Source organism: Lissotriton helveticus, chromosome 3_1 (genome assembly GCF_964261635.1).
Source record: "Lissotriton helveticus chromosome 3_1, aLisHel1.1, whole genome shotgun sequence".
Lineage (NCBI taxonomy): Eukaryota > Metazoa > Chordata > Amphibia > Caudata > Salamandridae > Lissotriton > Lissotriton helveticus.
In genome coordinates, this window is record NC_136061.1 from 1,829,459,213 (window position 1) to 1,829,482,498 (window position 23,286).

The following is a 23,286-nucleotide window of genomic DNA, read 5'->3' on the forward strand; positions in this document are numbered from 1 at the left end:
AACCCACCACCAGTCAAAGATGCACCACCTTCTAATGCCAAAGCTGAGGGTGCACTAAGGATCCACAGCAACCCAGAGGCAAGAACATGAGAAATAGAAAGGAGGGAGCAAGAGAACAAATGAGAGTTGAAGAGAAGAAAGTAAAAGAAGGAAAACAAGACAATAAGGAACGATGATCAAAGATTGAGAAAGAAAGAAAAGAGAGAAATGAGAGATAGAAGTGACAAAAAGGGAATGAAGCAGAGGGGTGATATGAGAGAGGAAAGAAAAATAAGTTAGTGGGTAAGGCAAAAGGTAACCAAGAAAAAGGAACATAATGGGGAAACAGTGTAGAAACAGAGATCGTGCAGCATGAGAAGAGTTAGTGATAAGACAGACAGAATGAAGAGAGAGGTGAGGAGAAGAAAGGAGAAAGAGAGAAGGAGGCAGATAATGCGGAGAGAAAGAAAAGAGAGAAATGCTATGAGTAGAACATAGGGACAGACAGACGAAAGTGAGAGATGAAGAGAGAACAAAAGCAAGAGGAAAAGAGACAAAGAGAAAAAAGGGAAAAAGGGAGTAATACAAGGGAAGGAAGAAATAAAAGGGGAAAAGAGTGAACATTAGAGAAATATTGGGTGGGAGAGAGAGCAGTGGGAGTTGAACGGAGAAAAAAGGAGAAAGAGGGTGAGAAGAGAGGAGAGACAGGTTTACAGATAAGTAGAGAGAGTGGTAATGTTAAAGAACTGGAAAGACTGTAACAAAAACAGTGGAGCACCCCATATAAATCATGAAGCAGTGAGTGCACTATGAAGCTACAGCAATCTAGAGACAGAGGAAAAGTGCTACAATACCAAATAGGGCTAAATAGCAGAGAGTGACACAATACTGTTTGAAAAATAAAGATCAAAGGATAGAACGAGTGTGAAAAGAGAGCAAAAGAATGAAGAGAAGAGGAAGAATGATTAAAAGCAAGACAGAAGATATAGAGTAAACATCATGGAGATAGATAGATAGATAGATAGATAGATAGATAGATAGATAGATAGATAGATAGATAGATAGATAGATCGATAGATGGAAAGATAGATAGATAGATAGATAGATAGGTAGATAGATAGATAGGTAGATAGATAGATAGATCGATAGATGGAAAGATAGATAGATAGATAGGTAGGTAGATAGATAGATAGATAGATAGATAGATAGATAGATAGATAGATAGATAGATAGATAGATAGATAGATAGATAGATAGATAGATAGATGGAAAGATAGATAGATAGATAGGTAGATAGATAGATAGATAGGTAGATAGATGGAAAGATAGATAGATAGATAGATAGATAGATAGATAGATAGATAGATAGATAGATAGATAGATAGATAGATAGATAGATAGATAGATAGATAGATAGATAGATAGATAAATAAATAAATAGATAGATAGATAGATAGATAGATAGATAGATAGATAGATAGATAGATAGATAGATAGATAGATAGATAGATAGATAGATAGATAGATAGATAGATAGATAGATAGATCGATAGATGGATAGATAGATAGATAGGTAGATAGATAGATAGGTAGATAGATGGAAAGATAGATAGATAGATAGATATATAGATAGATAGATAAATAGATAAATAGATAGATAGATAGATAGATAGATAGATAGATAGATAGATAGATAGATAGTTAGATAGATAGATAGACAGATAGATCGATAGATGGAAAGATAGATAGATAGATAGGTAGATAGATAGATAGGTAGATAGATAGTTAATAAGAGAAAGCACAAACACACAGAGTGCACGAGAACAAAGGGACAGTGGCCTCAGCTACATATCAACCATGTGCACCTACAGAGGCCGATCCTTAAAGATGCAGTCTTCCTAGCCATATAAAATCCCATGGTGCATTGGGCTACCAAGCGGGTGGTCTTACAGGAGGTCACCTGCTTGATTCACCCAAAAGGTGAGATCATTTCTGGAAATTAAATGAAATTGTCTGCTTACATAGCCAGCAATACATTTGTTCCTCAGATGTGCAACGGAACGGCATTGCTTCACCCTCCCTGCCCACCTTTGCTAAGATTGAACACTAGAACAAGCTATAACAACGGAAAAAGAAGTTTGCACCTCATATCTTCCTTAGTGAAGAGAGGAGCAGGCACTTTTTAAAAAAGTTTTTAACCCATGGGAGTGGGTGGCATCAAACTACAATGAGAACTCAGTGATGACAACATGGAGTTAATGCTATAAAGTTAAAATATTAATGCAAATCTTTGAGTATTCTATCCTGTGCCATACATTAGACCTTCAAACTTAGAATGGCTCCCATGTCTTTGATCTTAGTGCTGCCTGCTAGGATTTTGAAGAAATGGTATAGGATGAAAGTCATGGCATGGGAGGCCCATCTGCCTCTTCTCACAGCCAGACCCAGCTCAGGACTCACAATAAAATATTGAAAATCTGCAAGGTAGCACAACAATAATACAATTATTAAGACTATTTAGTCCTTTGTGTACAAGGCTTCTAATACTACTAGAGACCCTGCCTGTCGTGCATGTAGATGGCCCTTAATACCCTCTGAAGACCACACTGACCGTGTTATGGCAGGTGGCTAGAGGCTAGCTTGCCTTGATTGCCGGCATCTGTTTCTCCCCTCCCACCGTTTTATTCATTGGACCAGGTAAGTACCACATCTTTAAGGCCTCAGCATTGAAGGACAAGGGGAGAGAAAGAGACTTCCAGTGTTCTATACCTTTCTTCTTTGCTGAATTTAGGATGGGCTTCACAGATATCCAAGCTTTTACTGACCAATGCTTTACTAGGGGGAGGAACAGAGTGAGAAAACAGAAGGGTTACTGCTGTGGACAAATGTACATGTACAACCACACCGCCATATCCCCACCCCTACTCCACTCACACCTTCCCTCTTCCGCCCGAGCAAGAAGCGATCAAGAAACATTGTCCACTGCACTCTCTCGCGAGAGCACCTCGCGAGCCGTGCAGAGGAAGTGTGCATCTTCAGTCCAATCAAAGTGATCGCTGCCTTTGGGACCATCTGTTCACCCACCAGACAGCTGAAGCTGGAACGGTTTAAAGCATTTGTGTGATAAAAGGGATAGTTTGTGCGCAGACAAGACAAAAACGCCTCAGGGCACACTCAATGACTTTTTAAGAGCGCTCCCAAAGATTTAGCACGTCCGCGTTAGAAAACAGTGTCTGAGCCCATCACATTTCTGGGTAATGGCTACCGAAACAAGCGAATAAATACACACTTTACGTGAAGACTGCCTGAAAAGTACAATAAGAAAAGAACTTGAAGCAATCAAGGAACGCTGAAATATATAACCTTCACTGCTTATAACTGCAGGTGCTTGGCTGGGTGAGCGCATTATTAGAGTGAAGCAAAAACCATTTGGAAACAAGAATGTGTTTTCTAATGTGGAAGTGCTTCAGTGTTGGTTGAAGGGGCACATATTTCATATGGAATGAGGTCACAATTCTTAGGCAGGCTTACTCTTTGGCTTTCATTTTTGGTGACAAAAGTAATTTGCTAACATCAATTTACCTCAGGACAGTAAGGTAAAAGTTCCACTCTTAACGAGTGACCTAATAATTTTGTGACCAAAAGTATGTACTTCTTTGTGTGAAACCATATTTTTTGTGACAAAGGTTATTTTCCTCCCACTGTTTCTGGCAGGAGTGTTATTACAGCCATATTTTCATCTGTAAGGCCTTTTTAATATGTAGTAAAAGAAATGTTCTATCTGCTCGTTAACACATTCGTGTCTGATTAAAGCAGGTGTTTTCCCACACATGACACCTTTAATGTGGTAGACAACAGGTGTTTCCCAAAGTAGGATTTCATTAGCATGTGACTGAAACTAGAATATTCTCAATGTGTGATCTCATTAACGCCCAACAGAAGTCGTTTCTTTGTTGTATTTTTTCTTGTGCGGTACTTCAGCAACTTGTGATGGGATATGACTCACTCTGAGTGATATCACCCATATACAGCAACATTGGACATGATCATATTCCCTCCTGCCAAGAGCTACTGGTATCAGCATACCTCTATGTACGAGCACCTATAGTAAAATAACTATTGCTGTAAAAAGTACTAACAGCAGACACATTCAGGGAACATAAAAGCAGAGTCTGTGCGTATTTGTCACAATAATGCAGTGAAAATATGTACCTGATGGCATCCATAATATTGACTAGTATCACTTAGACTCACGTGAAATTAAATTACGCTGGCGTAATTTGTGTAATTTTATGTTAGGTGAAAGTCCAGAATTTACGCCTTTATTAAGCGAAATTCCAGAATGTATGCCCTTATTCTTCACGGCGTAATTAGGCTGTAGTTCGAGGCAAAACAACAGGAACAACCCGAATGCTAGTAGCTATTTTCTAGCATGAAATGTGTCCTGGTGTCAAAAACTTACACGAGAACACATTTCACTCTAAACTAAAACATAGTGCCAAATTGACGGATTTGCATTTCACTTAATTATGTGTCATTTTCCTGAAATTTCACAGAATTACATGAAAGCAAATTATGTACATTTTGCACACCCCTTCTACTACTGTACCATCAGGGTGAGAATACACAGGAAAACATGGCTTTACTATATTTAAATCAACATCTATTTTCCCTGACACTATAGCGGTAATAGATATTGAGGATGTACTATTATTGTAAGTCTATATTTCAAACATAGTATTGCAACCACCCGATCTTGCCAAAATGTCCAATATTGTAACTCCAAGGCAAACTAAGCGGTGCAGCCGTAACTGTTCTCTCCAGTTGTAATGCTTGATATACATAGGAGGCATGGCCATGCCTAGACGAATACTTGGCGCACACCATGACAAATGGCAGTGTGCGACAAAGGGCAGCTTGGAAACAAAGCAGTACATTACAGGACAGTAATGGAGATATTATCTCATCAGAGCAAGAACACTGAAAAAGCAGAAGACAGAGTTAGGGGCAAAGAGGGGATAACAAGCTTGTAAATCCTAACTACAGAGCCAGACATGACTCCCACACTTGGCGCCATAAGACATCATGTTTTACACTGGGATATGACATGTATCACTGTTTTCTAAAGTAGGGCATTGCACCATCAATTATCTTATCAGCATTATAAGAGAGAATCTCTTATGCTAAACCAGATTCTCCTAGGAACACCAGCAGCTGTTTGTGGGAGTGTCTCTTACAGTAGAATAGAGTCACAGGACCACTTCGAATATTTATTACATACAGAGATTCACAAAGCACCGTTCGCCTTCCTTGTGAGAGGTATCTCTTATATCAGGAGATTCTCACTGCACAACTCACAACGTATAGGGGGCACATCAGAGAACCACATATTACCCATGTGAGAGGCCTTCTATCCCCTTCCCCAAAATAATTCTCCTAGCACCGACCACCACTTGTGCAAGAGGACATTGTTAGCAGCGTGAGGGGCTACTCACACCACTTGCGACCTGAGCTAGAGGATGTATCTCATAAGAGAGACCATTCACAGCGGCATTTACTTTATCATATATGTCAAATCTGACATTCTCCTGCCATAGAAGACATGAATCGCTGTACATGCACATTCATTCAGGGTCATGTATCCGGCTGATGAGATGTTACGTACAGCTCTATGTACCCTATGACAGCGAGAATCGGCAGTCACAGAGCCTAGTCACCCCTAAACAGAGCAAAAGGATGTCTCTGTGCCAAGTGGTCACCCTTCCCAGGAGGCATTCATGTGCATGAGAATGAACCGGTGCCTTTAATACCTAAGAGACTTCTATTACAGCACCTCTAGTAATGGGTGCAAGATGACACATGTTATACCATCAAAATATCACACAATGTCCACTGGAAAGCAATGCAATGATCTTTCATTTAGCATAAGCTGCAAGAATTGGAGACTTCTTTACTCCATTCCTAAAGTCAGCTCACATCCCATAGAGCCCAGGTGTTAATCATGCTTGTATCTGAAGTAAAAGAAGACATTGCTGCCTCCCTGCTATAATGCCGTGGTATCATTGGCAAATCTCCACGGTCTAAGGAGGGAAGAATCTGCTGCTGTCTCAGACACCGCTTTGTGAAGAAGGTATCTTCTCAGTCAAGTGGAACCAGCCACCCACCACAGGAGTTGAGATATCACTTGCCTAAGCGAGAATACATCTGCAATAGGCTACACTTCTCAGACAGAGTGAAGAACAAATATTCTGGTGGAATGGATTCTTCCTTACGCCGGTGAGAATATCTAAGATGCAAGGCTACCTAACACCCAGATAATGGATTATCTTCCCAAGACAGTAAGGTCAAGGAGCACCTCGTGCTAGGTAATGAAGTGACCCCGCTTGCCTTAGATACAATGGCACCCTATGAAGCAAATCTAATCAGAGTGATGTTAGTACATGATTGAAAGGAATACACAATGTAGGGCCTATTTCTTTGTCTGTTAGCAAATGTATCATGTAAGACAACTGGCTCTATGACCCTGTCTTGCCTCAATTTCTTCTGTGATTAAAAAGCACAGATAGAGTGCCTGCTCCAGCTCACCCACCTTTCCAGTAAGTGCTTGGCTCCACTTTCCCATGGAGTTGTCCATGGACAGGGCAAAGTTCTCTAACTTGTGGTTTAAAGACCAAATGATTCTTGTAGCTCTCAACCACCTGGACGTCCACCTAGGATCAGGAATCTTATATTCACACTGTACAAGAAGCCCCATTTTTGTAGCATCGTCGTGCTTTGATGAAAAGGTGATTGCTTGATTTCTAATCTAGCTTTCACAAACTCAGAAATGGCAAGGTATAATGTCACAATGAAGAACAACAGTTCGACCTATAATTTGCTGAAGCAATGAATCATAGGTACTGGGGAGCCACGGCCTAAAAAAAAAGCAATTGGTCAAAAGGTATCAATGACTAATAGCAAGATGTTTTATCCATGGTAGAGTAGTATCCCATATGCCTGTGGTTCACCTCCACATACCCTTAGTTTAGTAGCGTAGTGTGCAGGAAATGTAAGGGCTAACACTTGGGTGGTGGTATGCACTGCCAGCTATGATGGTGCACCCTTCATGCAAGGGTATTCTATGTGAAGCAGTATAACAATTTGCTCTCTTGTTGATATACTAAGCCAGGCAGTATCTTCGTTCACCCTTGGTAAGGTAGCATGACACCCCACACAGTATTATGGTAGACTAAAGGCAGGGTGACACACACTCTCTATGCCAGAATCTCCAAACAGCTTCTACAGACTCCAGACCATCAAGAACACTGCTGGAAGACTCATACTCGACCTCCCACGCCACACCACACCCATATCACATTACATCTTAAGAAGCTTCACTGGCTCCCCATTCACAAGCGCAGCCACTCCAAACTTCTCACACAAATACAAAGCCCTACACAACAGAGTACAAGAATATCTGGACAGCTGCTTACATTTTCACAAACCCACCTGACACCTACACTCTGCCTCACTCTCACTCATTCCCTGATTCACAAAACTAGAGGTCGCTCTTTCTCCTACATTGCACCCAAGACATGGAACAACCTCACTCAACACATCAGAACCTCCTCTTCACTTCTTAAGTTCCGCAAGCAAGAAGCTAAAGACATGGCCCTTCGTATAAGCACCTTGGGTACCAGACACTTACACACCTGCCCACGGACCAGAACAAACTGTTGGGTGATTAGTGCGCAATTCAAATCAATGTAACATAACATAGGATAACATAACATACATTACCACCTGTAAAGATTCAGTAAGATGATGTCTAAGGTCCAGCACAGAAATATTAATTAGCAGTAACAATAGTTTTACTATTTCTTGTGCAGTACAGAATTTATTTAATAAATTGCTTTATCGTGCTTGTAAGTGAATGGCTGTAGAATTATAAGCAGGTATCTTATTTGAGGAAAAAAACACTTTGCAGACACTGACACCAGTGTGTAGAACATTGTATGATGTTGAATGGGCATGTAGCACTAGAAATTGCCAAATTATTTTATTTTCAAGCAAATGTTGAACAGCTAAGATGTCCACATTAATATTCTTGTCTCAAGAAAGTGGAGTTATCTATACCATTTCCAAACATCAACCCACACAATTATTGCTACAGATTAATCACAATTTTCTACTACAGGATCCATCTTTTGCAGATTACAAAACTTTGCATATAGTTTCCTGTAGTCTTCTTTGCGGGTGTGTGTTTGAAGATGAAGCAAACTTAAACAAACTCTTAGAACCAATTGTTCTACCTTTAGATTTTGCCTCATACCCGAATCAAGGCTACAGCACTCAATGCTCAGTTAAATAAAGTTTCCCTCATTTTCTTCTAATGGTACGAATCACTGACATTCCTACTAGCTGCATTCCTTTCAAATTATAGGACTGTTTAATTCAACAAACACCCACTTTCTATCTGTTTACTCCAACTTTCCTAGTAGCTTTCATCAAATCCTCAAGTACATGTATGACTACACTACGGATGTATGATGTTACAACGCATACTTTTACAACGCCTACCTTTACATCGCAAGTTTTACAACGCATACCTTTACAACGCATAGTGCTTTTAGGCGCTGGATAGTGAATAGTTTAATTTACTATTCCAACTCCAGTCCCCGTGGATAGTAGGGAAGGTGTTGGATAGTACATTAAACCTATTCCCTATCCTAGAGCGCCCCCCCAGCGCAATGCGTTGTAATAGTTTGCATTGTAAAAGTTGCGTCGTAAAGGCACTGCGTGGTAAAAGTTGCGTTGTAAAGGATGTTTACCCTACACTACTATTTCTTGTGAGTTTTATGTCCTATAGACAAGTATGTATGTGTTTGTGGGTATTTGTAGGCCATTGCATACTGTAGAAATGCCACCTCGGAGCGCCTTGGGGAAAGGGATATCAATATAGGAGCCACTTCGGCAGCGGCAATCCCCTGCATGTCCAATAGTAATTATTGAAGCCAGGGGCTAGGTCTGCAGCGAGAGGACGAGTTCATTGGTGATCTCATGCCATTACCAGGTAGTTCTTGCAGGACTGAATTAGATGGAAAAGCCAGAGCAATAGTCCAGTGGAATAGATCCGCCTTAGGCATCTGACTCTATAAAGGTAGATAGAATGCTAGGCCCAAGTTCTGATTCATATGGTCAAAAAATTTGAGTGGAAAATGTGTATGTTTAGATGACTTCTCAACCTTAGATAATTCTCTTAGAGTCATAGATAAAGAAGCGAGGAGTTCCAGAGACGGGTACGTGGTAGCTTCTTCCACCAATCCTTTTGAGTTTATAACGATGAACTAATAGAAGATTTGTATATTGGTGTGGAGGGAAAAATAGTCGAAATGAAAAGTGGGTGAAATCCACCTTTATGTTAAATAGTTTACCTGCAGAGTCAAATTAAGCCAAATATTATCCAAATCTGCTCTTCATGCGAACAAGAAAATCTGGAAGGTTCCTAGCCTGAAATGACAAGTGAACCATCTGAACCACCAAGCACCTAAACTTACTGTAAACTGGTAATTCTTGACTGCTGCCTAAATACCACCTCCAGTCTTCTTTCATTGTTGTACATGGATGGATGTCCTGTGAAAACTGAGGATTTAGACTATAATTCACATCTGTGTGTCACAGCCAAAAAATAATATGCCCAAACCTATTTGTAGATGTTGGTCTCAAGAACATGTGAGGCTGGAATGGATGAAGGCCTTTTGTGAGATATGATGGGCACGACCATGGAGTTGGACCTGCAGACTAAACATAGCGTTTAGAATTGTGATAAAGTATCATACATTCTTTTTGGAATCTATAAAAAGTGACCTGTTCCCTCATGTCTGAAGTTTTTGGGAGAATACTCGTAAAGTGCTCCTTCGCGACACATCAGAATCCATTACTTGGACAAGAACACTGGGAGTAGTCTTAACGTCATCTTAATGCAATGGAACTTGGTGAAATGTTTACATTCTGACTGATCTTGCAGTCTATTTACACTACTTGCTGGCTTCATGAGCGCAGATGCTTATGGAGAAATCATCAGTCTTATAAAAAATGTCCTCACACCCTCATGCACATGCACGGAGACTTACTGAATATTTTATTTAATCCTTTAATACATCGTATTTATGTCTGGAATTCTAAATAGGGAGATAAAGCCCAGAGACCTTCGGTAAGCCATAAGTGTGCTTTAATTATAACTATATTGTATGCCTGACTTGGCAAAATACGGTAAATATTTCAATAAATAATTCACATCACAATCACCTGGCAATATCCCCCTTTGTACTTGCCCAAATCCAAAACAGGAGTTGAAAAACAAAAAATAAATGTTCCCGACATGATGGGAGCTCTCTCCTAGTGTGTGGAGGTATGTTTTTTTATTTCCTGTTAAGAACGACCAGGCTTTGCCTAGTGGTCCAGAAGAAGGAAAAAGTATGTGGAAACTTCCACCCTAAATTGGGTGGGTCGTCTGCAGTACTGTGACTGACAATCTTATGTCAGTTAGGCTGTCAAAGGTTTCCACTGGCCGAGCCAATGAAGCCTTTGCCAGTGGAAACAGGACGGTTTGCACAAATTTAAATAGAGTGGTAGAACTAAGAGTTTGGCAGACAGAGTAGACCCCATGCTTGTGTGGAGTACCCTGTCTGTCATACTCTAAATATGGATCTAGATCTCCCCAGTCATGTACTGAAGGTATTGAGTGATTATCCAGCCACTGTTTCTGGAACTAAATGCACAAATGATGCCATAGAGATGAAGAAAACCTCCTAAGCATCAACGACACAACGCGGTGGGAATAGGCTATGATTTCACAAAAACAATGGCCTTTTTCTCCTGTCACTTATATCCAGACCTAAGAGTTGGATTCTACAGGAAAGGCTTAACCACAACCTCTTTATGTTGACTGTGAAGTCCAAGGTCTGTAACAGAAGTACTGTTGTGCTTGCATCTAGCGTAGCCATTGGTTGTGAGCTTGTGGTTATCAGGCAATCATCCAGTTATGGATGGATATGAATGACCCTTCTCCTGGGGTGTGCAGCTAACACCAAGAAACATGAAGTGAACACTTGCTGTGCTGAAATGAAATAAGGCTAAATAATAACACTTTTCATAGCTAGTCATTTTTAGGTCTCGCCTGTCGATGCGCATGCGCATCGAGCAAGCGAGACTATAGGGGCTCATCGACTCTTTATCTAACTTGCAAGGAATCGTGGCGATTCCTTGCAGTGCCCGTGACTTTTAAGCTCAATGCGCATGTGCATTGAGCTTAAAAGCGCGTGCACAGCCGCCCGCATTCCTCCGACACCTTTGAAGTGAAGCTTAGCTTCACTTCAAAGGCCCGGCTTCTTCACACCCACATGCCGCTCTGCCCCGCTCCGCCCCCTCCCCTGAGTCAGCACTGCAGAGAAAGCCGCCTCACGCTTTGAAGCCTGTGCATCGGCCATTATCTTTCGCCTTCCTTCTCGCTCACTTAAAATGGCTTTCCAGTCACCACGGGTGGCGGCAACACGAAGCGCAAGTCTTTTGTTGCTTCGAACGAGATATGCAAGTAGCCAGCCTGAACGCCTCACCCCGGATTCCTCTGTTTGTACACGCTTGATATATTTTATTCCTGCAGTATTTGTTAGGCTTCGGTGGGAGAAATGACACTCATTTCGCGTACACAAATGTTTTTTTGAATCTGAGCATATTTATACAGAAGCCCTTGTGTTGTATGGAAATGAGATTAAACGTGTATTACCACCTCCGAACCTTATTGTTTTTATTCTTTTCTATTTGCCTCGTACAACGCATTTTGCACCTTCAATACAAGAACTATCGCATATGGCTACACGTCTAGGCAGGAGGAGTACATGATTTCGAGAATGCCCTATTAAACTGCATTATTTTGGCGTATACCATAAAATCGGTGCAACTCCCACGGTCTGACTACCAGTTACAGTCCCCAGGGGGTTATTTCTCCATAAGACCCTAGTACTGTTCGTGGTCTTTGCAGTTGTGTCGCACGTGCATTCGGCTTCTGTGTACGAATCCGGCCTCAGTCTCTACCTGGGGGAGGGGGTGGGCTGGGCAGCTCGGTTCTCCTGCCTGTGAGCGTCGCACGCACTATGCTTGTCGCAGCTCTACACAATGCTTGTCGCAGCTCTACACATTTCACGCACCGGGCGCCACGTGTTTGAGTATATCTCACGCACCCTGAATCTCGTACAGGCATGGTACCGGTGTTCACCTCACACACTTTGTTTTTGAGAGTCACACACAACACGCTTATGTTTCCGAGTATCTCACACTATTCCTGCGTCTGTGAGCATCTTCCATGTTATTTTTTTCATTTATTTTATTTAATGCGATTTTATATAGCGCGAATATTATCCAAGGTGTCAGAGCGCTTTACAGGGGCATCACAGGCACACACCAGGCGTCTCGAGAGCGTCAGACTCGCCCATACTCGGCGTCTATCTCACACCCGTGTGTGTGAGCCTCTCGCGCTCTGAGCGGTTCACACGCACTGTACACGCTCGTATTCTCACACCAGGGTTACCCTGTGTGGTAAAATCACACACAGGGCTCGTTTGTTGGCACCTCACACCAGTTTCCCATGTTAAACGATCTTTTCCCACCTCACACTTCTGTGTTTCTATTCCTTCTCCACCTTCCCGTGTGTGAGGAGCCCCACGCATTACATACAAAATGCTTCATGTGTTTGTCTCCCACATACTTGAGTTTGTTGTGCTTGTGTTGTGAGCATCTCATGCACTGCTCTTTTGTGACCTCGTGCGGTGTACTCGCTTGGAAATGTTTCTCACAGTTTTCAAGTATCTCCCTCGGGCTCTCGTGCTGTGTTCATCGCAAACACCACACTTCTGAGTACCACCCACACACAGCCACCTCGTTCTGTATATCGAACTATGCTCATCATTGTGCATTTCCCGCTCCACATCAGGGCTTCTCGCGCGTGTACCTGTATCTCACACACGCCCGCGCATCCTAGCATCTGGCATGCTGCAAGCTTTTCATATTTGTAAGGTTCTCGCACCGTGCGTCTCCTTTTGCACCTCACTATGATACAGGCGTGAGGCGTCTCATAACTCACTCACCCTCACTCACACTCACTCACACTCAGTCACTCTCACTCACACTCAGTCACCCTCACTCACCCTCACTCACCCTCACTCACCCTCAACCCCTCACTCACCCTCACTCATCCTCACTCACCCTCAACACCTCACCCTCACCCTCACCCACCCTCAACCCCTCACCCTAACTCACAATAACCCTCCCTCACCCTCACCCTCACTCACTCTCACTCTCACTCACCCTCAACACCTCACTCACCCTCAACACCTCACTCACACTCAACTCCTCACTCACCCCCACCCTCACTCACCCTCAACACCTCACCCTCACACAGTGCAATAGGTCTCACAGGATTTTTAGTTAAAGCTTTTACAAATGTTTATTGCTTTTTTGATTTGTAATTCTTTAGCATTGGCTACAAAAAATAAAAATGCAAAAGATTTACAACAAAAAACCCATAAACAATTCTAAATGCACTAACTCTAATGCTGCGAGACCTATTGCATTTCCAATGCTTGTTCCTTTTGTGACTCCCAGTAATTACTGTATTATAGGTGCGATGAGAAAAAATAAGCACTCTTTTAATAGTAATGACACACACCTTCACTAGGACTAGTATAACATTGTTTCAGAGTCAAACTATAGAATGTCTTGTTAGTTCTATAACTGTTGAATATAGAATATAACATTATGAAAAATGTCAGAACTGGAGGACACTTACATTGTAAGTAAAATTAGTGTAATGATGAAGTTCATAATTAGACAAATTATGGGGGCTATTCACAAACTGCACTTTATAGTACAGTCTGTAGCACTAAAATAGTAAAAATGCTATCCACAAAATAGGGAACTTATTCACAAACTGCATTGTGTAGTTCTCTAGTAGTGCTACAGTAATATTATTAAAGTACTACAAAATGCTGCAGACAAACCTACAGGGGTAAATCTCCACCTCTACGTGCCCTATCTTTTCTATGCGGAGCTCCTCACACATGCAGGTTTACTACTTGGTAAACTTCGGGGAGTGGCTGGAAAAAGGGGCATACTTATTACTAAATAGGAGTGACTTAGGAAAGACTACGGAAGTGTATCGGAAGGGATATGCGCAACCCACAAAAGAGTAACCCCATTGCTATAAAAAAAACTGCCCTCTAAATTCACTGCAGCCAAAAAGGGACCCAAAAGAGTAGTAAATTACTGCAGCTATGAGCTGAAGTAAGTCCAGCATTACACATCACCAACCTCTGGTACTGCATTAATAATTATTAAAAGTGTTGTACAGAATGAAATAAAAGTAAACATGGAAGAAATTAGTAGAAATTGTTTTACATTAAATACCAATATAAAATAATTATCAATATTTATTTTAAAGTAGTTTTATTATATTTATATTTGAATAAAAATGGATGTTGCAATAATTAATCTATCAGAAAAGATGTTAACATATTTTATAATTAAACCATAATAATGTTTTCTTTGTATATATATTATTATGGGTATATTTGGAGCTATTTTAAATAATATAATTTATTTTAACATATTTGAACATAATTTTCCATGGGTTTTTATTTTTTTGGTCGCCACCTCCTTTTATTTGTATTGGGAGAGTTAGGTCGTACAAGTGGTTACCGTTGTGGTGCTGGACTCACTACTGTTTATTTTTAGCAGTATGAACTTACATTCATAAACCTGGCTCTAACACCCCTTTTTCGGAGGATGGATAGATTTACGTCTATACTTTTGAGTAACTTGGGTTTTGAGAACAGCCAAAAGGAGTAGTAAAGTAACTGAAAAGTAAACGAGTTAAGTCCCATAGGGCCTCATTAGGATGGCACCCTATCGGAAAACGGGACCGCCCACCTTAAGGGCGGGGGTCCCGGGGTGCCATTAGGATGTGCCCGCCATAGTCGCGGGCACATCCTGTATTCTCAGCATTGTGGCGGGCGGTGCTCTCTGCACCGCCCGCCACAATGCTGACAATACATCACAGCATTTTCATTTCCAAAGCAGCAGGCACCGCGCGGTGCCTGCCGCTTTGGAAATGAAAATGAAGGGGGGACCACAGGTACCCCCCCCCGTGTGGACCCCCCCACTCACCTTCACTCTGGGGGCCCGCAGGGGGTCCCCAGAGTGGAGACCACCTGCCTTTCCGTGGCGGCATTGCACTCTTGCCATTGTAATATACCGGCACCATATTCAACATTTTCCGCCCCGGCCGCAAGGCGACCGGGGCGGAAAGGTGGCGGGCGGTGTCTGCCGCTTTGGAAATGAAAATGAAGGGGGGACCACAGGTACCCCCCCCCCCGTGTGCACCCCCCCACTCACCTTCACTCTGGGGGCCCGCAGGGGGTCCCCAGAGTGGAGACCACCTGCCTTTCCGTGGCGGCATTGCCGCCACTGAAAGGCATTGCACTCTTGCCATTGTAATAAACCGGCACCATATTCAACATTTTCCGCCCCGGCCGCAAGGCGACCGGGGCGGAAAAGTGGCGGGCGGTGTTTTCGTCCGCCGTGGTCAGGGAAGGATGTCGGGCGGATTGCCTCCACCAGGCTGGCAGTGGCCACCGCCAGCCTGGCGGAGGCAATCGGCCCGACATCCTAATGACCCCCATAGTGTGGAGGCCTACAGCTCAGCCCATCCTACCTTTTTTTGTACGCCTATGTCTGTCTCAAATGTGGAGCCTCCACACACATAGGCATACATTTTAGAAGTAAATGAGGGAGGGACAAGAGGAGTGGTTGGAAAATGGGGACTATTTACAACTAAGGAGGAGGGACTTAAAGTAGGAACAAGGACGGGTTAAGGGAGGACTGGAGGGAATACAGGAAGGTACATGCTCCAACCCATCCACAAAAGACAAAATGCACTTCCATAGTTATTACTGTCAAAAAGAGCCCAAAACAGTAGTAAATATAATCCAGCTCAGAGCTGAAGTAAGCCCAGCACCAGACATAGCCACTTTACCATAGGGAGACTCCACATTTGTGGAGGAGATCTTCCTATGCTGGAGGAGATCTCTGCATGATCAAAGATAGAGGAAGTAAAAATAGTTTTACTAAATGTTGGTATAAAATAATTTTAGATATTTATTTTAAATGTGGAACAAAAAATGGTACAACATTCGTACCATATTTTACATTTAAAATGTAAACAACTTGAGTATAGTACACTTACAAAAATTGAAATGTAAATTAGAAAATGTCCACCTAAAGTAAATATGTTTTATTATGAATTAATCATTACTAAAAGTGATGCATATAATTATTCAAAAGTAATTTATTTGTATTATATTTTTTAAAAATCACATTAATTTTTAAATGCAAGAAAGTTATGAAAATATGTTACAATTGAAAATCTATTTTAATTTTAGATTATTGTTTTAACATTACATTATATTGATTTATAATTTTAAGTATTGGAAATAATTTACTTTAATTTAAAATTAACATTATAACCTAAGGTGTTATTTTAAGTCCATGCCCACATTATTTTCTATGGGCTGGGTTTGCAGTTTCACTGGTTTGCCAAGTACAGTGTTGAACTTACTTCTGCTCTTTTTTGGCAGTAGTAACTGGAGTCTCGTAAATGTGTCCCCTCCCCCTTTTTTGAGAGGGTGGGTACATGTAAGTCTAGACAGCTCAAAGTAGTAAAGTTACAAGCTAAAAGTTAAAGTGTAACAGTAAACTTGCATTTGTAAATTACTCACAAGTGTAAGCTTCCCTCGTGAATAGTCCCTATATGTTTATAAAAAAAAGGAAGAATTGATGCATCAGATTTCAAGGGTAAGAGTCCTATCTCATTGCAAAAGGTGAAAATGTAAAAAGCTCTTACATTTTCTATATCACTCAAAGGTTAAAGAATAATTGCTTAAAATATTCATGGGCCTGAAAGAGAATTTTGGAGAAACATTTTCAAAAATTGAATCAACCACAAAAAGGTAATAAAGTAGGCAAGAGGAGAAAGAGCAAGTGGGAGCAGTGTAGCCTACGTTAAACACCAGTAAAGCAGATTCGGGAAAGTAGAAAAGTAGGAAAGGGGATTAGGCAATTGTGGGTGAAGAGAGGGACAACAATTAAAAAAAATAGCTGAATAAAAAAAGAACACAGTGAAGTATGTAGGCTGAGGAGTGGGGAGAGGGAAGCAGTTTGGTTGCAGTGAGAAGGACTGTAGTAGAGGGAGTTTGGTAAATCTTAAAACATGGTAGGAAGGGAAGGAGCAGGAGATAAGATACAGGGCTATAGGGGTATTGGTCGAAATGTAATACCAGCAGACTTCTGTCCCACTGCACTGTAGTTTGCATAGTGCTACACTTAAAGTGAACTTAAGCAACTCACCTGCATCAACTATGGCCACAGCCTCGTTCTTCTGTGTTTATATAAAGAGTAAAATTCAATAGAAAAAGCGTTTCTAATTTTCGAGTGAATGGCAGTGAGTGTGAGTAGCTCCCCTTATTTTTGGAGCAGATTGTGATGAGCCACAGGATTTTTTTGTGTATGTCTTTCTAGGGTATGATGAGCTTCAACAGGATGTCATTGTACTGCATTGATATTAGGTTGATCTTAGCCTATTTGGTACACTAGTAATGCCACAAATCGAGGTGCTCACTGGAGAGCTTGATGTAACATCTAGAACAACTACCAAAGAAATAAACAAAGTCCACAGGGCAGGGCTCTTCTAGACCAATGTTATTCCCTTTGACGTGCAAGTGTTTGGTTTATAATTATAACAAGTGCCTCTTTGTTCTCATTGGGAAAACATAAATTACACATTCAGTGGCCTATTAGGATTTGAGTAGGAAAGCCTCCAACCCCAGGTCGGAGGCTTTCTGACTCGCATGGTAGGTTTCAAATCCAACTGCCTTTTTATGATAAAGGCTGTTGAATTTGAAAACCGGCAGGTCGGACCAACTGGCTTCCGATGGGCTCAAGAAGCCCGTCGGCCAGTCGGCTGCCCCTCCTAATCCCCTATGTACGGCATTTATGCTGTGGGGATTATGATGTCGGTTTGCGACAGGCTTTTCAAGCCTGGCTTTCAGACATGAAAAGCCTGTCGGAAAGTGACTTTGGGTGCCCTAGCAGGGCCTCCATGTCTGTGCAGGCTCCGGTTGTGGGGCTGAGTGCCCCCCTGTAAATCCCTGCAACGTGAAGTGCCTGCCACGTCATACAGCGAATTACACAGGATCAGGCACAGACAGAAGCAGAAAGTGATATTTTGAACTGGTGATGAAACAAAAAATTAGTAAATGATCAAAACACACGTTTTACGTACAGCCTACTACCAAAACGCGAAATTGCCAGTATTGATGCAATAAAAAGAGACCCCATTGGTGCTCCTGGATGTGAGATAATGAGGATACTCTCAGCTCTGCATACAAAACACCACACACTAGGAGCCATGCCATTTTCAGTTCAACACTTGTTTTGGAACAAATAACCTGACATATTGCAGAGTATAAACTGCTCAGGGCTGATGTCATACAAATAGTCTGATTATAGTCATGTCCCTTGCTAACACGATGTTAACAAAACCCAAAGTAAAACTCTCAGTCCAACCACAAGCATGTGGAAAGCATGTGATCTTATAAGAGATTCATGCTGCCAAATACAGTAACTCACCCCTTAAAAGAGGGTATTCAAAACAACGTAGACTTCTGACCTTCATTGGTCAAGTAGTATTTTTATCACCATATCGGGTGGCGGTTTACCCATTGTAAAAAGGTATCTCCATTGTTTGGTAGTGTGATTGTTCATCCTTGATAAGGTGGAATCCCATGTTATATAATATGCCAAGTATAAATGCATGTCCTGAGTACATCTGTTAATTTGCCCTTACCATGCCTTGACCTTGGCAGGCAGTGAGCAAGGTGACTGTTCGATTGAGTACCATGGCTCCAGATATCACCTACCTCTGATTGTGTTGCGTCATTTCAATCGCCCTGCGTGCCGGAACTGGGGACCCACCATCTGTCACACTGAGCACCTCCATAGACTTCCTCTCTGGTCGCCGCTTGCCGTGTCTATTCAGCATAGGCGAGTCCACACGTTTTCTGGGAGGATCTTAGCAATGAATAAAAGAACAATTTACGAAAGGAAATAATTTGTACAGAACCAGTTCCAACTTTCCTCATTATTTGCACTACTAATTTTACTTGCCTTTTTCTATAGTTAATTAAGCATCTTAAAATACAACAGTTTTTGAAACATGGGTGTGAAATATTCTATTGTTCTGGTAATGGATGAGGCTTAATTGAAGTGCATGAGACCATTGATGATGTAATGAGGGATTTCATTAATATGTGCAATGGGCAATGATGAGGGAATCAATGACACTTTAATAAACCAAACAATATCAATGATGAAAGCATGAGTGGTACTATCGAGGTCTAACAGGCTAACCGTGAGCGAATAAGTGAGGTACCATCAGTTTGAGTGAGGGTAGTGATCAGCGAACCGGCAAGATGCCACTGAAGTCTATGAAATCAGTGATAAGGGAATGAGTGAGATTCCACTGTGTGAATGAGAGCAATGCTGAAGGAATGAGTGAGACTCAACTGCAGCATATGAGACCCGTGGTATGTGAAAGGTTGAGATGCTACTGAAGTGTCTGAGGCCCCTAATGTGGAGATGAGTGATACACACTAGAAATGTGTGAAGCCAGTGATTGTGGGTTTTGAGGGATGCACTTGTTGTCTAAGAGACCAGCAAAGGGAACATGATTGAGATTCCATTGACATGTTTAAGTCTGATAATGTAGGATTGCTGAGACATGCGTTTTATTCCAAGTCCTCCCTTCCTTAATGACGTCACAGTGGTACCAGTACTGTAAGTCCCTCCACAGCGCAGAGGTTTGTGCAGAGTACCTATTTCATTCCTCGGGGGTAGATCCTCGTCCTCGTGGCTCGGATACCTCTCTTTTCGATCCAGTAAAAGGAAGTAGATCATTTTCTCTTGGTTGTCTCTGATTAAAAAACATGAAAGTAAGGAAAATCAAACAACAGGTTTGCAAAGAAGTCCATGCGATTAACTAAGGATGATGCAAGATCCTGACCAGTGTTGAGGGGGATAGATTGTGCACTCATGAAATCCCAGAACCTTCGAAGATATAACACCTTCTCACACCCTTACTTTGCATTGCCTCCTGGGGGCTTTCTACACTTTGGAACTCCAGTTCATCTCACCTCTTTGTGGAACCATATATTTAAAAAAAGAATTACAGAGAGGGCAAAAGACTTGCTTATTTAGATCTGTTTCTGGACTGTAGAAGCACGGTCTCCATGATCAGGTTGGTCAAGCACCTTTCCCACCCAACCCCACTTTGACCGCAGAAATATGAACGGCTACACTGATGACAAACTATCTTCATGCCCTTCTAGTCAGCCCAGTGACCTGCCTCTTCGCCCACTTGTCCCTAGTTATAAAGACGGTCCGTCCGTCAGAGGTTCGATGCCCCTCACAGAAATCCTTCTTCTCTAATAAAGACTTAAAAATCCATTATATTTTCCACACATGGCCATTAATGCATTAAATGGTATTAAGAATATAAACTGAGCAATGCCCCTAAAGGCAAAGTGGCTGTGCTGTCTTCAGCCTAAAAGACAAACACAGAGATGGCCTGCAGTTGTCTATAGTCATAGAAATGAATAAAGAACTGAATAAGCATGGTATGCTTCAGAGAACTGGAACGATTAGCAATTCAAAAGAGGCCATGGTAAATTGGAAGAATAGGAGCTATCATAGTTCAAGCCCTATAGGAACCCACTGCGGTATCAAATGAAAAAAGCATTGGCATAGCCAACAGATCTGACCTTAGTTTTTTACAATCATAGGAAAATATTACGCTTATTGGTGAAAAGAAAAGGTACTGTTGGCTTTGAATAACTGTGACCTGAAGGGATCAGACTTTATTTAGAGTTTGGCACAGGAGAACATCTGCCTGAGTGGTGGATATCTTGTGGATATTAGGATGTTCCTTCCCCTATATTTTAAGTGCCACTAACATTAATGCACTCTTAATAAAACAGAGGGGTAATCCACCACTATTTGGAGAATGTCCCACATGCACCAAACTCCAAATAAGGTCGATAGTAAAAAGACAAAAATTAAAGAAGCGTAAGAAAAAAACGTAAAGAATGGAAAGTAAAAGCATTGGCAAAGTAAAGTATTGGCCCACCAGCCCTGGCACGAAGTGCACTTGTTTTTAGGGAGATGTTCACATGTGATCAGGTAAAATGATTTAATTGTGCAAGAGAGCCAATGGGTGAAAGGGGCTGGTCCACTTCACCATGCGGTATGTTGTGGTGGGCGGAAACTATGGGCCATATGTATCAAGCCAAATTGCATTCGCAAACGCCGAAATTCGCAGAATGCAATTTGGCCAAATGGCATGTATTAAACAAATCTGCGTGCAAAATAAGGAATCGCAAAATTAGCGATTCCTTATTTTGCGATTGCATTTAAGGAATCGCAAATTTTGCGATTCCTTAAATGCAATGTAAGAAGCATTAAAAAAATGCAAATTGGCCTTAAGGAATCGCAAATTACCACCAACTTCAAGTTGGTGGTAATTTGCGAATTCCTTGAAAAATTCACTTTTTTGCATTTTTCAAAGTCCACTGTGAAGCAGATACATGCCCTTAGGGCATGTATGTGTACCACATGTCCACCCATGCAGACACCCCTTCACCCTTGAAATTATTCTCAATTTGCGATTCTCAAATTGCGAATCGCAAATTGAGAATAACTTCCCATTCATTCCTATGGGCCTCCTGGCCCATAGAAATGAATGGGAAAGTATTCCTTAATTGCGATTCGCAATTTGCTAATCGCAATTAAGGAATGTTAAGAAATCGCAAAAAAATGCAATTTTCTACATACATACCAATTTGCAAATCTCAAATAGCGATTTCTTAAAAATCGCTATTTGAGATTCGCAAATGGATACCTTCATACATATGGCCCAAAATGTGAGCAACAGGTGATCAGATCAATGCATGAACAATGGTGACCCAAAGCCCGTCTATGTATGCATGTGTGTATGTTTTATGATTTATTTGACTTCACAAGCTTGGCGAGTCAGCGAATTCTGTATCTGGATCAGACCAAAAGGACAAAAACAAAGCTCTTTCGCAATATCAAGTCATAGGAAAAGAAAAACTGAATTAAGCGTTATCTACGAAGGAACTGTCTCTGACCCATACATGTTAGAAAGGACTTGCAAGATGGCAAAAAAGACAAAAAAACATTGCATTTTAAATTAATCGATTCTGAAATGATCATTAAGTATATCGTTCACCAGCAAGCTTTCAAAAATGACTTTACATTTTCACAGCAATGACTGATATTAAAACTATTCTGAACGAGTAACATGGCAAAAAAATGAGAGCAAGTTCTTTTTCTGTTTCTATGCGCTAAACCACTTAAAAAATGCACAGATGTAAAGTGGGTGTAAAACTTGCAGTGTAAATTTTATTGACAACAATATGTTTTTCCACCCACAAAGAAAACATGGATCTAAATTATATCAACAGTGTGATAGTTTGTTCACGATTAACTATTAATCTAAATAGCTGTCCTTGAAAAATGTAATATTTTCAATCGATATTTGGGCTAGAATGATACAGGCTACACTACATTAAGGAAGGTGAAGGGCCTTGTTTAAAGAGTGACTGGCAGGCCCACCTGCAGCTGGGACGCGGAGGAAGTCGCGAACGTCCACTGCAAATTGTCTACTGCTTGGCCATGTGCCCAGACCCTGTTGCACGTGGGCAAACACATGCTTAGCTGATCTGGCTGGGCAGGGGTTAGTGCAGGGCTTAGTGCACAAAAATAACCTAAGATTCACACGTTGTGGTCAAATAGTCAAACACAATCTATATTGTTGATTTTCATTCTTAGCGTGACACCTGCCTGTAAAGAGGTGTCTTTGTAGAATGTGTGCCATTCTGCAAAGACAAGATGCATTTTTTCTTACCATGCCAAATTTAGCGTGGATGCACTGATGCACCTTTTCTCATGCTGCTACCCCCAACGCTGCAGTAGTAGCATTACTTACTACACACCTTGCATGGCCAACGTCCATTCCATCTCCCTGGTCAATACTAGTGCGTTCTGAGTTGACGGGCAACCATATACAATACTTATATCTTTGGCCCTCCATTGAGAATCTGAATGAACCGTTCCAAAAATAATATATGTATACTGATGCTT

The 23,286-nt window shown here is 41.5% G+C and overlaps 1 protein-coding gene across 3 annotated transcripts in view; it reads right to left on the reverse strand.

The window, feature by feature from the left end:
* BRSK2 (BR serine/threonine kinase 2) overlaps window positions 1-23,286 on the reverse strand; it is a 762,518-nt gene that overhangs the window by 121,707 nt on the left and 617,525 nt on the right. For 2 of the 3 annotated variants that reach the window (XM_078682762.1, XM_078682764.1), the window contains exons 11-12: window positions 19,941-20,038; window positions 18,987-19,137 (exon numbers count right to left, since the gene is read on the reverse strand). In XM_078682762.1, the coding sequence (XP_078538888.1) occupies window positions 18,987-19,137; window positions 19,941-20,038 (249 nt within the window). Of the gene's footprint in view, window positions 1-2,748; window positions 2,815-18,986; window positions 19,138-19,940; window positions 20,039-23,286 lie in introns of all 3 variants that reach the window. The other variant, XM_078682763.1, reaches the window with a different exon arrangement.